Below are 16,451 nucleotides of genomic sequence, written 5' to 3' on the forward strand. Positions count from 1 at the left end.
ATCAAATTGCTAACATCTGCTGGATCATTGAAAAAGCAAGAGAGTTCCAGAAAAACATCTACTTCTGCTTTATTGACTATGCCAAAGCCTTTGACTGTGTGGATCACAATAAACTGTGGAAAATTCTGAAAGAGATGGGAATACCAGACCACCTGACCTGCCTCTTGAGAAACCTATATGCAGGTCAGGAAGCAACAGTTAGAACTGGACATGGAACAACAGACTAGTTCCAAATAGGAAAAGGAGTACATCAAGGCTGTATATTGTCACCCTGCTTATTTAACTTACATGCAGAGTACATCATGAGAAACACTGGGCTGGAGGAAGCACAAGCTGGAATCAAGATCACCAGGAGAAATATCACTAACCTCAGATATGCAGATGACACCACCATTATGGCAGAAAGGGAAGAAGAACTAAAGAGCCTCTTGATGAAAGTGAAAGAAGAGAGTGAAAAAGTTGGCTTACAGGTCAACATTCAGAAAACTAAGATCATGGCATCTGGTCCCATCACTTCATGGCAAAAAGACGGGGAAACAGTGGAAACAGTGGCTGACTTTATTTTTCTGGGCTCCAAAATCACCACAGATGCTGATTGCAGCCATGAAATTAAAAAATGCTTACTCCTTGGAAGGAAAGTTATGACCAACCTAGACAGCACATTAAAAAGCAGAGACATTACCTTGCAAACAAAGGTCCGTCTCATCAAGGCTATGGTTTTTTCAGTAGTCATGTGTGGATGTGAGAGTTGGATTATAAAGAAAGCTGAGCACTGAAGAATTGATGCTTTTGAACTGTGGTGTTGGAGAAGACTCTTGAGAGTCCCTTGGACTGCAAGGAGATCCAACCAGTCCATCCTAAAGGAGCTCAGTGCTGGGTGTTCATTGGATGGACTGATGTTGAAGCTGTAACTCCAATACTTTGGCCACCCGATGTGGAGAGCTGACTCATTTGAAAAGACCCTGATGGTGGGAAAGATTGAGGCCAGGAGGAGAAGGGCATAACAGAGGATGAGATGGTTGGATGGCATCACCGACACAATGGAGATGAGTTTGGGTAAACTCCGGGAGTTGGTGATGGACAGAGAGGCCTGGCATGCTGCGGTTTATGGGGTCACAAAGAGTCAGACATGACTGAGCAACTGAACTGAACTGATACATGAATATTATTCAGCCATAAAAAGAATGAAATCTTGCAATTTGCAACAATAATAATGGACCTTGAGAGCATTATACTAAGTGAAATAAGTCAGAGAAGGACAAATACATGATTTACTTACATGTGGAACAACAAAAACTTATAAATAAAGAGAACAGATAGAGACTGGTGGTTGCCATGGGCTGTGGTAGGGGATGGGTGAAAGTGGTGAAAGGAGTCAAGAGGTACATACTTTCAGTTATAAAATAAGTAAGTTGTGGGCATGTCACATACAACATGGTGACTATAATTAATAGTACTCTCTGAACATTGCTAAGAGAGTAAATTCTAAAAGTTCTCATCACAAGAAAAATAAATTCTGTTACTATGTATGATGATGGATGTTAACTAGATTACTGGGGTCATCATTTTGTAATATATACAAGTATTGAATTATTATATTATACACCTGGAACTTTATATAGTGTTTTGTATGTCAATCACATCTTAATTTAAAAAAGAAGAAAGCAGGATGGTATCTTATTCATCTCTGTGTTCCCTCCAGCCAATGCCTCCCATTGTCACTTAATTAAATAGTTGAGTCTGCCTTCCACAAATGTCTTCAACAATCTTAAAAAAATTGCACAAAAAGGAACATGAACATATGAGTCTCATAAGAACGTAGATAAATAGATGCAAAGAACAATACTCAACCTCAACTGTTTACAAAGAAATAAAAAAAATAATGAGGCACAACTTTATATCTCTGAGAACAAAAAAAAATTTTTAAATAATAATCCCCAATGCTAGTGTGCAAATGGTCAAATTGACAGTGTCACATTTCTCTGAAGGTAGTGGTAACTGGTATAATAGTTTGGTAAGTAATTTTACAGTAATATTGACAGCTATCTAAAATATTCAGTCACTTGGCTCCACAACTCAACTCCTAAGAATTACACTAAGTAAATAACTGAAAGGAAGGCTATGTTAAAAAACAGCAGCAACTGCATTTTTTAAACAAGGAAAAATATATAAACAACCTAAATATATCTCTGTCCAGCTTGAGCTGGCTCATGATTTACATTTTTGTTTCCCCTAGAATTGGCAGGACTTTTTTCTCTGAAAGTGAAAGTTACTCAGTTGTGTCTGACTCCTTGCGACCCCATGGACTATAGTCCATGGAATTCTCCAGAATTCTCCAGAATAGTGGAGTGGGTAGCCTTTCCCTTCTTCAGGGGATCTTCCCAACCCAGGTATTGAACCCAGGTCTCCCACATTGTAGGCGGATTCTTTACCAGGTGCGCCACCAGGGAAGCCCAAGAATACTGGAGTGGGTAGCTATTTTTCTCTGCTTCTTTAAATTTCAGCACATCAGTCAATGTGGGTCACAAAAGATCTATATTCTAAAATCAATTCAAAACCTTCCTGGCCATGATTGAGAAAACCCCTCAACCTCTGGGCTTTATTTTTTCTTCACTTGTAAACCTAATCATTTTAAAGGGCTATTGAAGGGATTCTGTTAATTAACAAAAATTCGTTATATATTTAATGCATGCCAACTAGACACTGAGGATACAGAAATTAAGCTCTTGTCCTAGAGTCTGGTTGGGGAAAGAGACAAACAGTACTGAGAGAAATCAGGTTCAATGAGTGATAAATGCTGTGATATGGGTAGGCAGAGAGGCTATCGCCAACCCAGACGGCATGAAAAAGCAGGGCCAATCAAGAAAGACTTCCTAAGAGAAACCACAAGTAAGCCGAACCCTGGACTGGGCCAAAGATGGGAACCAGATGTCAAGGAAGGTGAGATAAAGTCAAGTGTAGGGTGGAGAAGGTGAGGGGATAAAACTGCGGGCACTTGAAAAATCAGGCCACCTTCTGAGAAGCAAGGTGGCTGAAGGTCCTGGTCAAGAGGTGAAGGGGTGCAAGGGCGCTGGAGAAGTGCTATGACATGTGGTAATCCCCTTCAAGCTTTAAGACAATCTCTAGTCTCTAACCTGACGGCAATAATAATAATGCCTATCTTGAAAGGTACTAGGGAAGATTGAGTGAAAGAACTCAGGGACTTCCCTGGTGGTCCAGTGGTTAAGAATCGCGTTGCAATGAGGGGGACGCTGGTTTGACCCGTGGTCTGGGAACTGAGATCCCATGTGCCATGGGGTAACTGAGCCCGTGCACCACAGCTACTGAGTCCATGAGCCCGTGTTCTGCTGTTAAAAGAAGCCACCACAGTGAGAATCCACAGCTAGAGAGCAGGACTCAGAGCTAAGAGCCGGGAAATATCAGTGCAGGAGCTGCACGGCAAAGGCTGCCCTGGGCTGCTCTGGCTCGCAGGCCTTGGAGCGTCTCTGCTCAGCTGAAATCTGCTGCAGGAGGCAGGCAAGGGAGGCTGCCTCTCTGCTCGGGAAAATTTACAGGGGGGCAAACACAACCGCACTAATAGGGACCCTGCACGGCAAACACACAGCAGGGGACAGCACAGCTCCAAAGAGGAAGTGGCATTTGAGCTGACCTTGAAGAGATGATCTGAATTTAAAACACAGCTTTGTTTACTGTTTGCAAAAATAATACACTTTTTTTTTTAAAATTTGGAAAATACATGGAAAATGGAAATCTCTGGAAATCCAAGTGCCTCTCAATAGGACACACTATTGTCAACGCTTCATCCTATCTACCACCAGGGTTTTTTCAGTGTTCTCTTTTACACCCAAGTGCACACACACACAACACACCTAATTTAAGGGTAGTGACGTCGCATAACACATCCTGGCTTGTACACTGCCTCTCTCAGTCACCCTTACAGGGACAGGTCAGATTTTGAGAGGGGGATGCTGAGGGAGGGGGTGCTCGGGGTGGGGGGGGGGGCGACAAGCAGAATGAGGAGAGGCATGGGGGAGGGGAAAGGCAAATGGCCCATTGTCTGGAGCCAGAAAATTTCCCCATACCAGGATTATACCCTAGTGCTTCCCGTTCAGGGGATGCATGTATGCTCAGTTGCACAGGTCCTGTCTGACTCTTTGCAACACCATGGATTGTAGCCCACCAGGCTTCTCTGTCCATGGAATTTTCCAGGCAAGAATACTGGAATGGGTTGCCATTTCCTACTCCAGAGGATCTTCCTGAAAAATGGGTCAAACCCTCATCTCCTGTGTCTCCTGCTGTAGAAGGCAGATTCTTTACCACTGAGCCACCTGGGAAGCCCATTCAGGGGTTACCTATCTCTACTGTATCTGATTTTTTCCCCAACTAAACTTTGTTAAGGCCCCATTTCCAATACCAACCACTGGTAAGAGAATTGGCTTTGAGGGCAGGCAGACCTGGGTTTGAATTCCAACTTTGTCCTCAACTCTGTGAGAGCCTAAGTAGTCGCTTGACGCATTCACGTTGGAGGGCCCTCCCCTAAAACTTGAAAATCATAACTGATGTCACAAAGATTGTTTGAGGATTAAATATCACAAACTGTGATAAAAAAAAATACTAGAAACATTTAAAAAGAGGACCGTAAAAACACTGATAGCATTCACCAGCTAAGTACTTAAATCAGGCACTGTACACCACTGTTCATTTGCTCTCTTATTTTGGTTCTCCCAACAGTGTTAAGAAGTTGTTTTATATCCTTTTACAAGTAAGGAAACCGAGCTTTGCATGAGGCTGAAACACTTTGGCCATCTGATGCAAGGAAATGACTCATTTGAAAAGACCCTGATGCTGGGAAAGATTGAAGGCGGGAGGAGAAGGGGACAACAGAGGATGAGATGGTTGGATGGCATCACTGACTCAATGGGCATGAGTTTGAGTAAACTCTGGGAGTTGGTGATGGACAGGGAGGCCTGGCGTGCTGCAGTCTATGGGGTCACAGAGTCCGACACAACTGAGTGACTGAACTGACTGAAACACTTGTAGGAAGCCATGCAGCCCATGAATGGAGACTGGACTTCCCTCCATGATGGGCAGCAGGTGGCTACTGAAAGCATTGAGACAAGAACTCGTCTACCTGGAGCCAACAGGGACCCTTGGCTCAGTCATCAAACAGAGGCCTCCAACCTCTGCAGGCACTTTCCCTCCAGACCCCTGGGGTCTTTTCCTTAAAGACTTTTCCCAGCATCTTTTCCTCAAAGGCTGTGTGTGTCACACTCAGGCATCGTCCTCTTATCTGATGGCTCTCAATCCTAATTCCCCAGAAGTGCTGGGGAATACACTCATTCATCAAATATTTATTGAGTGTGTTCCAGCCCCATGCCAGGGACTAAAGGGAGAGAAAAAACAGACATGGTCTCTACTCTCTTGAGCTCAAACTGTCAGCCAGTAAAATGTAAGTCTTGGGCAAGAGCTGAGAAGGCAGACCCAAGAAGCTACAGCAGCACCGAGTTGGGGTATAAGCCCAGGCTTGGGATCTGAAGGAGCAGCAGGAGTCAGCTAGGCAATGAGGACAGGAGAGCACTTTTTAGAAAAATGAACATAGCCATGGTTGATAGAGACTTTTGGAATTAGCCTTGTCAGTACCTCTTCATTTTAACAGGCAGAAATGCTTCAAACCAAATAAGATTCACCCTGTAAGGCAGAATTCCAGGCCGACAAGGCTCCTGGGGCCATTCACAGCCCACATTGAGCCATCCACCCTCCAGGCCCACACCACTCATCCTACCAAAGCCGGAGAGCAACATTGGCTTAAAATTCCTCCCACTGAGACGCTGCCCAGTGCCTGGTCTTCTCTCTGCCCCTCTATTCTGATCCCACTTTGCAGTTTTAATTCCTAATATCCCCATCCAGGGAATCCTGGTCCATTTTCCAATGGTGAGCGCCTCTACTCCCCCTCCTGGATCTGTGTCCTAATATTAACTTGGCAGTCAAATTCCCAGGCTCAGATCCTGGCTCCGTCACTTGCTGGCTGTGTGACCGCAAACAAACTTTGGGTGCCTTAGTTTCCTTATTTGTGAAATAGGGGTAATAACAGTTCTAAGCACTAACCGTGAGAGCTAACTAACCCCCCCCCTGGCACAATGTGTGCACTGTCTAAGGGCCCCTGGTAGTTAGTTTTCACCCCTCCAGAGAGGTGTGCATCCGCCCTGCCCTGCCCTGCCCGCTGGCCTGGGTTTGGCAGTTATCCACCGCCACCTGGGACAGTTATCCACTCTGTCCCCTGGACTCCACAGCACCCTGGCTGGTCCCTAGTAAAGCTCTTGTCACAGCGTGCGATCACTACATGCTGACCAGTGCATCTGCCTTGAGGGTCTGTAAGCTCTGCGGGCACAGACCACAGTCACCATGGTATCCCCAATACCCACACATGGAAGGTATTTGTGGAATGAATAAATGGCTGAGATAATACCACAATCGAAAGCTGAGTCAACCCATCTGATTGCAGTAAGCACATAAAATAACAGTGCGGCTTCCCTAGTGGCCCAGATGATAAAGATTCTGCGTACAATGTGGGAGACATGGGTTCGATCCTTGGGTCGTGAAGATCCCCTGGAGAAGCAAATGGCTATCCAGTATTCTTTACTGGAGAATTCTGTGGGCAGGGGAGCTGGCAGGCTACAGTCCAGGGAGTTGCAGAATTGGACACAACTGAGAAAATAACACTTTCACTTTCATCAGGGAATGTTCACTGGGGTCTTAGAACGTGCCAGGTACTGGGCAAAGCTCTTCACATTACTGCATTTAATTTTCATGGCTTCCTGAGACAGTGAACAATTTAATGAATGTGAAACATCAAATACTTGAAATATTCTTAGTGCTTAGTTAATGTTAGGTTTAATTATGACTATTATCCCCTTTTACAGAGAAAGAAACTGAGGCTCAGAGAGGTGAAGTGATTTACCTTAAGTCATACAGTTTAGCAGTGGAGCCAGGAGAGGGACCAAGGCTAAAGGACACCCCAACCTCCTTGAACCCCGACACTTATGAGCCTCATTCTCCCTTCAAACCTGTAGAACTGAACTAAAGACTTTTAGGGAACGTATTACCTACCTAATCATTTGTCTTCTGCCTCTATGCTGACTGAATTCACAATATTTGGAAACTCTATTTTAGAATATTTCTTGCCTAGAGCTGGTGTGGCAGCATTTAATATGGATGGAGAACATTTCTAAATTAATTACTTCTTTTCAAATCCCAGGAAAGGTTCAAATTTATGTAAGCCTCAAGTTTCACTTCAAAGTTCTAATTCTATTTCCTTTCATTATACTAATCAGGCTGCACCTGGCCAGACCTCACCTGTTGGGAACAAATGGGGCTGCCAAACATTTCGTTCCCCCTTATCTACTTCCCTTCCAGCCCCTGCAAAGAGCACCAGCTGATGATCAGGGTGCCTGGACTAGGCCTTTGGCAGTGGGCATCAGCCCCTGGCAGCAAACCCTTCTCCCCGTGGGAATGGGGCTAAGTCCCAAACAAGACTGTGATGTTGGCAGCACTGCTCAGAGGGGGCCCCACACCTGCTTCCTTTCACCTCCTCTGGGTAAATTCCTTCATAATCTTGGAGCAGGAAAGAGCCTTTCTAATGTTGATACAAAGCCCAAAGCCATACAAGAAAATTTTGAGAAATCTTACTACATGAGAAAAATCTAAAGTCTCTATGTGGGGGGAAAAAACCCACACCTTAAGTACTCTCTTGGGAAAATTGTAATCATACCGCAGACAACAGTCTCACCTCCCTCCTCTTTTATTAGAAAGTGCTCCAATAAAACCAGAAAGAGGGCTTCCCTGGTGGCTCAGTGTTGAAGAATCTGCCCACCAATGCAGGAGACACAGGTTCGATCCCTGATGGGGGAAGATCCCACATGCCACGGAAGAGCTAACCCCGTGGGCCACAATTCTTTAGCCTGTCCTGTAGAGCCTGGGAGCTGCAACTAATGAAGTCTGCAAGTTCTAGAGCCTGTGCTCTGCAACAAGAGAGTGGTCGCTGCTCACCACAACTAGAGAAAAAGCCCATGCAGTAGCAAAGACCCACACAGCCAAAATTAAATAAATAAATATTTTTAAAAAAGAAAAAGACACGTGATACATACAAGATATACACATATAAGATACATACATACAAGATACATGATTGGTGGAAATGCAAATATTCCTGAAATGTGAAAAGATAATCGATTCCAATGAAATGAACAGTACACCAAAATGCCATTTCTCACTTATCAGATTGGCAAAAATCCAAACCACAATCACAAAACTCTGCTGTGAAGCTGTGGGAAACAGATGACTCCTATCTTGCAGAGAGAATGCAAAATGGTGACCTCCCCCGATGTGGAAAGACGTTTCACATGAAATCCTACATGTCCTTTATCCAGCAGCCCCGCATCTGTGAACAGATACTGCCACTACTCCTGCACACGTGGGAAATGACCAGACACAAGATTATTCACTGCAACTTGGCTATAACAGCAAAAGTGTTGGAAACAGCCCAGTGCTCATCTAGTTAGCTAAATGACATCACAGTGGAGTACTACACAGCTGTGAAAAAGAAGACAAAAAACAAGAAAAGAATGAGAATGTTCTCTCCATCCTTACACTCCAGGATTTATAGTGAAAAAAGCTAGTCACAGCAAAGTGCATACAAGGTGCTGTTTTTTGTGTGTAAGAAAGTGGCAAGAAAAGAGAAAATGGCAAAAAAAAAAGAACATATATATGAATGTTAGTTTGCATAAAGAAATCAAATGCTGGAAGAATATACAATAAACATTGGAAATGCTTGAAGAATGCACAATAAACAAATATGCTTTCAAGTAGGAAGCTTAGAAGGGAAGACCAGGGAGGGACCAAGACTTCTCAGTAGTACCTTTACAGCATTTTGATTTTAGATTCATATCATTGTGAATTATCCATCCAAAAATACTATAAGTTTGAACAAATTAAAAGATCCTATTGGGGAGGGAATATCAGGAGGAAGAACCTCTTCAAATAGTTAAAATGGTCCTGGAGTGCCAAATGCTGAAAGTAAATTACAGATACAGACCATAATCTAGCATGGCTGTACAGTATTGTTTTTTGTTTTTTTTGTACTGTATTTTGCTTTGCTAAAACCCACTACTTAATAAGCACTCAGTAAGCACCTCTGATGCCGCAGGCCTTCTATATTAAGTGGGGCCCAGTCCATCAGACACATTCCTTTCCCCTCAGGGACTGACAGCCATGGAGGGAATAAGTGGAGGAGCAGAAGGGCTTGGCTGTGGGCTTCATGCACAGAGGAGGAACTACCTGATTCTCCACAAGGAGAGGACAGATAGACACTCGGGGGCAGAAACGGCAATCTGTTGGGACACTTCTCTAGCAGTCCAGTGGTTAAGACTCCGAGCTTCCAATGCAAGTTTTGATCCCTGGTTGGGGAACTAAGATTCCACATGCCATGTGGCATGTTCAAGGAAATATTAAAAAACAAACAAAAAAAAAAACAGGGCAGCCCATGATGGGTATGGAGGCCGAGGAAGGGCAAGAGTTGGAGGTTGTCTTAAATTGTAACCTAAGCACTGGGCCTCCTAAGCCTGCCTGCAGGGCTGTGCCTAGGTGCCCAGCCTGGACTAACTCTCCAGGGTGCATCCCACACGGGCAATCCAGGTTTTGAAAGCCATGCTAGGCGGACTCTCTGTGGCATGCCTCCCACCCCAGGCCCCTGGCTCTAAGCCCCTGTCCTTGCCCTAGGAGCTGTCCCAGAGCCTTTCTGCTGTCGGCGGGCTGGGGGCTTTTGCCTACAACTGCATGGGAATGTGGACCCGTTTAACCACATTTCTCTGCGACCCTGCCTTATGGAGTTAGAAAATACCAAACTGGATGATAACCAGACATGCCGAGTGGGGGAGAGAAAAGTAACTTACGCCTCTCTAGCCCTGGAATTCGATGGGAGTTTAATGTTAATGACGAGTCGGATCAAGTGGTGACCCACTGTGACCCCAGTTCTATGCCTCCATGCTGTTGAATTCCAACTCTTCCTGTCCCCGCGGTATAAATAGCCTCCTTCACCATCCGTCTGTCAGTAACCGGGATAATGAGCTGGTGAAGGGTTAGGAAGGGTAAGGGAAGCGGATGTTGCACCCGGGCAGGTGGGAGGGAGCTGCCGAAGGGTCTGACAGTGAGGTGTTAGGAGCTGTCAAAGAGCAGAAGGACAGGACTTCGTGTGGACTGTCACGAATACACACAGACACACACTCACACACACACACTCATACACACACACACTGACACACTCACACACACACAGTCTGATAACTTTTGGAGATACAGGGAAAACTCTAGACATCTGCCCAGGATCTAAGACAGAGGCCAAAGTCATTTGATTTAGCTATTAAGGAAGCGATGACCTGAAGCCTAGAAGACTTGGGCCCATCAGGGTTACAGGACTGTGCAGTCATTTGTTCTGTTTCCCATGGAGGGAAGACTTGGGCCCATCAGGGTTACAGGACTGTGCAGTCATTTGTTCTGTTTCCCATGGAGGGAACTGATCACATACAACCTTGCCTTACTAATATGCAAACATGCGCCTTAGCTTCCTTTCTGGAATGAAAATTCTTTGAGAGCAGGGACCTACAGACGAGACAGTTTTTTTTTAAGAAGTAAGAAATGTTTTAAATATTTATTTACTTATTTGACTGTCCCAGATCTTAGTTGCTGCAGGCAGGATCTAGTTCCCGGACCAGGGATTGACCCTGGGATAGAACATCACAATCAAACTGCTGTAAACTAAAGACAGATATCTTTTTGTCTAAGACAAAAAGACACACTGCATTCAAATGAGTAAAATTAAGTCTGATGACTAACTTTTAGAAACCAGAGAACCATGCAATGAAAACTTTAAAGGGTTGAAAGGGAAATAAAAATCTTACCAAACTAGATTTCTTTATTTAGCAAAAATATCTTTCAAAAATAAAGGTGAAATAACAATGGTTTTCATGATCTACACTACTCTATATATCCCTACCAGAAATAGTAAAGGAATGTCTTTGGGTTAAAGAAGTAATGATCCCTGAGCTTCCCTGGTGTCCATTGGTTAAGACTGTGCTCTCAATGCAGGGGTCATGGGTTTGATCCCGGGTCAGGGAACTAGGATCCTGCAAAGATTCCACATGCCACACATTGCAGCCTAAATAAATAAAGTTATGAAAGAAAAGAAAAAAGTTATCCAAGATGGAAACACAGACTTGCTGACAAGGATGAAGAGCCCTGGAAAGGGTCAGTGTGTGAGTAAATATCATTATATATTGACTAATATGTAAAACAATGATAAAAATGTCTTATAGGGCTTATAACATAGGGAGATATAAAATACACTAAAGCAATGGCACAGATCCTGGAAAAGTGTTCAATTAGGTCAAGCTGTGAGAGTGTTTATGCCCTGTATTTGAAGTGTGGGAAGGATTCATGTGAGGCAGACATGAAAGGAAGGGTGCAGAATGTAATCCCTGAGTGAAACACTCTAAAAGAACATCTAATTGGAGAATTAGCAGAGAAAAACAATTAAAAAAATATAACTGTGTTAATCCCTCCCCCCTCAAAAAAAAGGAACAAGGGAGGAATAAAGAAATAAAGTCAGATGGGAGAAATAAAAACTAAATAGCAAGTTTGCTGATTTAAGCTCAACAATGTAAGTAACTATATTACATTTAAATGATCTGAATATTCCAGTTAAAGATAATCTGACTGGCTTCTTAAAACTATATTAAAAATCCTAATATTGAATTCAGAAAGGCTGAAAATAAAAAGGCAAAGATATACCACAACAATCCCAATAAAAAAGAAAGCTGGTATAACATCAGATAAAATAGACATGAAGGCAATAAGTATTACTAGACAGAAGGAGATGCTGTTGTTTGGTCGCTAAGTCATGTGTGACTCCTTTGTGACCCCGTGGACTGTAGCCCGCCAGGCTCCTCTGTCCGGGAGTCTCCAGGCAAGAATATTGGAGTGGATTGCCATTTCCTTCTCCAGGGGATTTTTCCAACCAGGAATCGAACCCAAGTCTCCTGTGTCTCCTGCATTGGCAGGAGGATTCTTTACTACTGAGCTACCTGGGAAACCCAATATGAGGAGGGACATTATTTCAACAAGAGGATTCAACAATCCTAAGTTTCTAAGAAATGAATACTTCAAAACATGTAAAGCAGGAATTAACAAAACTGAAAAGATAGGAAATCACACTGTAACACCTCTCTCAGTACCTTAGAGACAAAATCAAAATCCATAGGGATATGGAACATCTGAAAAACATGATTAGCCAATCTGGTCTAATTGATACCTGTAGGATATTCCATCCAAATATGGCAGAATACTCATTCCTTACAAGCATATGTAAGCATTTGCCAAATTGAACATATGTTTGGACAAAAATCAAGTCTTACTAATTTTAAACATTGGAGTCATACAGAGTATGTTCTGTGACCATGGTGGAATTATAATAGCAATCAGTAGTAGAAAGGCAACTAGGAAATCCCCAAGTTTTAGAAATTAAGCAATAGATTTCTAAATAAATCATGGGTAAAAGAACAAATCACAATAGGAATTTAAAAATAAGTTTGACTGTACAATAATGAAAGTATGACACCAGAAAAATTATGTGATACAGTTAAGTAGTACTTAGAGGAATTTTTATAGCTTTAAATGCCTACCTTAGAAAAAGTTGAAAAATCAATGATCTAAGTGTCTGTCTCACAACAGAAAAAGGCAAAAAATTGACCTCAAAGAAAGTGCAAGGGAGGAAAACCTAGAGATAAGAGCAGAAGTACATGAAATTTTAAAAAGATGTAAACTGAGGGAAAAAAAGTGAAAAGTTACCAAAAATTAACTCGAAATGAATCAAAGACCTATACATAAGAACTAAAACTATAAAACTTTCAGAAGAAAACAAAGGAAAACCTTCATGACATTGGATTTGGCAATGATTTCTTGAATATGGACACCAAAGCACAGATAAAAGAAAAAATAGATGTCCAAGTGGGAGGGGACATGGGTAAACCTATGGCTGATTCATATTGATGTTTGATAGAAACCAAGGCAATACTGTAAAGCAATTATCCTTCAATTAAAAATAAATAAATTTAAGAAAAAGAAAAAATAGATAAAATAGACTACATTAAAATCGAAAACTGCATCAAAGAGCACAATCAACAGAGTAAAATGCAACCCACAGAACAGGAGAAAAATATTTGCAACACATATACCTGATGGGGGTTAACATACAAAATATATAAAGAACTAGCAGTTGAGAGACTTAAATAGATATTTCTATGAAGAATAAAACAAATAATCAATAAGCACATGAAAGACTGTTCAATATCACTAATCATTAGGGAAGTTCCCACAATTCAGCAACCATAGAAATAAACTATCTGATTTTTAAAAAATGATCAAAAGGACTTCCCTGGTGGTTCAGTGGTCGAGAATCCGCCTGCCAACACAGGTTTGATCCTTGGTTCCGGAAGATTCCATAGGCCCCAGGGGAAGTGAGTCCCTGGGTCATAGCTACTGACGCCCGTGGGCACCCTAGAGTCCACATGCTCCTCAACAAGAGAAGCCACCCGTGAGAAGCCTGTGCACCACAACCAGGGAAGAGCCCCCGCTCGCCGCAACTAGAGAAAGCCTGCCTGCAGCAGCAAAGACCCAGCACGGCCAAAAACAAACAAATTAAATTTTCAAAGTTCACAAGCTTATGTTTCAAAAATGGCTGAAAGACTTGAATAGGCATTACTGCAAAGTATACATAACACAAATGGTCACTTAGTACATGAAAAGATGCTCAACATCACTAATCATTAGGAAACTACAAATCAAAACCACAATGAGATACTACCTTATACATTAGAATGACTATTACACAAAAAAACAGAAAATAACAAATATTAGCAATAATGTTGAGAAATTGGAACTTTAGCACATTGCTGGTGAAAATGTAAAATGGTACAACCACCATGGAATTACAGCGGTGTCTCAAAATAGTAAATATGGAATCACCATATGATCCAGCAATTTCACTTCTGGTTATATATCCAAAAGGAATGAAAGCAGAACTCAACCAGTTATTTGTTCACCTGTCTGTATTGCAGCATTATTCACAATAGCAAAAAAATAGAAATAGCCCAGATGTCCATCAATGCATGAATGGATAAACAAAATGTGGTGTATATACATAGAGTGGAATGTCATTCAGCCTTAAAAACAAAGGAAATTGTGATACATGCTACAACATGGATGAACATTATGCCAAGTGAAATAAGTCAGTCACAAAAGGACAAATACTATGTGATTCCACTTATATGAGATTCTTACAGTTAGTCAAATTCATAAAGAATAGCAGAATATAGAGTAGTAATTGCTAGGGACTAGGGGGAAAGGAGGATGGAGAACTATTGTTTAATGGGTACAGAATTTTAGTTTGGGGAGATGAAAAAAGTTCTGGAGATAGATAGTGGTGATGGTTAAACAATGAGGTGAAAGTACTTAAGGCCACTGAATTATATACTTAATATGGTTAAAATGATCAATTTTACATCAGGCATATTCTACCACATTAAAATAAACTTTGAAAAAGAATGTTCAGAGGTGCTTAAAGAGTCAAAAATGAAGCAGTTTAAATATCTGTCAACATTTAAATCGATACATACACTGTGATAGAAGCATACAGTGGAGTACTATGCAGCAATGAAAAAGAAAAACTACTGTGACATACAACAGTATGGCTAAATCTTCCCTGAAGATTCCCTGAATCTTTGAGAAAACTGAACTAAGGAGATGCACTTTACCAACTAAGAAAGACATTCTGTCCCTGTTGGAAATGACTTTATAATAAGCTGCCCCCTTCTTATAATGCTTTAGGGGCAAATACAAGTCCCAAGTCATCTTCTGCTTTTAATATAAGGTACCCAGAAGCCCTAGCCTGACATAACACAAGGAAAGGAACAAACACAGCAGCTAGTATCTTTCCATCAATTCCAATTCTCTAGTTCAATATGCAGGAGAAGTTGTTACTTTCCAACACCAAAGACATTTGTGACTTTAAAACAACAGTCACATGACACACTCCTTTAAATCCATATCTACAGAGAAAGGCCTTTCCCATTCAAAGTCCACATTTTCCCACTGGAGCATCACTGAGATGGAGTCTTCAGGGCCTCAGACAATGAGAATGTGTAAACAGCAAGTTTTTGCTGTGGCCTCAGTTTCCACATCCATCTGAATGCATTGAACTCCCTCCAGGAGGATATTATAAGGAAGGCTTGGGTATTTCATAAATGGCTGGACAGCCTCTTGTTTCGGGTGACATGCCTTAGTCTAGCATTCCAGAAGCACCATTCCTCATCAGAACACAGCCCATAGCCAGGACATCATGGAAGACTGAGTTTTAAGCACTTACTTTCATCATTAGAAACATTCCCCAGAGATGTGTGGCTGGAATAACGCTTGTTTTCACTTTCGTTGAGACATCTTTCAATCCAGCTCTCTAGAAATGAAAAATAAAGAAAATCACACTGTTGGTGTTTGCAAAGAGACAGGAACATCATCAATGCACTAGATTTAAATGCCCATCAACTTTCATCTGAGATCTGCCGAGACTGGAGTTGGACTCAACATGAAGCCCAGTATGCACCATTGCTGATGAGACTTTGCTGAGTAGCTTGAAGGCAAAACAGTAATTCGAAGGCCAACTTGAGTATTTCTTGGCCAAATTCGATTAATTTTGGAGTATTAGTACCAACTGAGTATCCACTGGGGTTTATCTTTCTTCAAAAGAAGATGTTAACACATTCCTGAGAACTGGTTTGTAAAACAAAATTTGGTCAGCTGAATCACTGATGCTTTGGAGGCTTGTGAATCAGCAGCAGAACACTTAATTCAAAAGAAAACAGAAAAGCAGATACAACCCTGAGGGTTCTGGTTGAAGAGGAGGGCAGGGAACTTGCAGCTTCCTCCACCCCTACTCTGTCAGTGACCCCCGAAGTGGCTCTTCCAAGCCCAGACTGAAAGTCACTGCAGGAGGAGGCTTCAGAAGGTCTGTGATAGTTACCTATTATCTTATTTATTTAAATTTATTTAGTTGGCTCTGCTGGGTCTTAGTTGTGGCACACAGGACCCTCAGTCTTCATTGCGGCATGTGAGCTTTTAGCTGTGTCGTGTGGGATCTAGTTCCCTGACCAGGGATGGATCCCGGGTCCCCTGCATTGGGACCATGGCATCTTAGCCACTGGACCACCAGGGAAGTCCCCCCATTAGTTTTAAAACCCAAAAACCACAGGATTAAAAAAAAATCCAATTCCAAACACTACAAATGTACTTTCCACAAAGTAGCGTAATGCTTTTTCTATGATTTAGAGCATCCACTATTCATTCATTCA

At 42.1% G+C, this 16,451-nt stretch overlaps 1 protein-coding gene across 3 annotated transcripts in view; it reads right to left on the reverse strand.

Annotated features, from left to right (window-relative positions):
• The window catches only part of RFX4 (regulatory factor X4), a 175,630-nt gene that overhangs the window by 131,527 nt on the left and 27,652 nt on the right, over positions 1–16,451 (reverse strand). For all 3 annotated transcript variants that reach the window (XM_070454010.1, XM_070454009.1, XM_070454008.1), the window contains exon 2: positions 15,473–15,559. In XM_070454010.1, the coding sequence (XP_070310111.1) occupies positions 15,473–15,559 (87 nt within the window). The remainder of the gene's footprint in view (positions 1–15,472; positions 15,560–16,451) is intronic.

This window comes from Odocoileus virginianus, chromosome 23 (genome assembly GCF_023699985.2).
Source record: "Odocoileus virginianus isolate 20LAN1187 ecotype Illinois chromosome 23, Ovbor_1.2, whole genome shotgun sequence".
In the NCBI taxonomy this organism is placed as follows: Eukaryota; Metazoa; Chordata; class Mammalia; order Artiodactyla; family Cervidae; genus Odocoileus; species Odocoileus virginianus.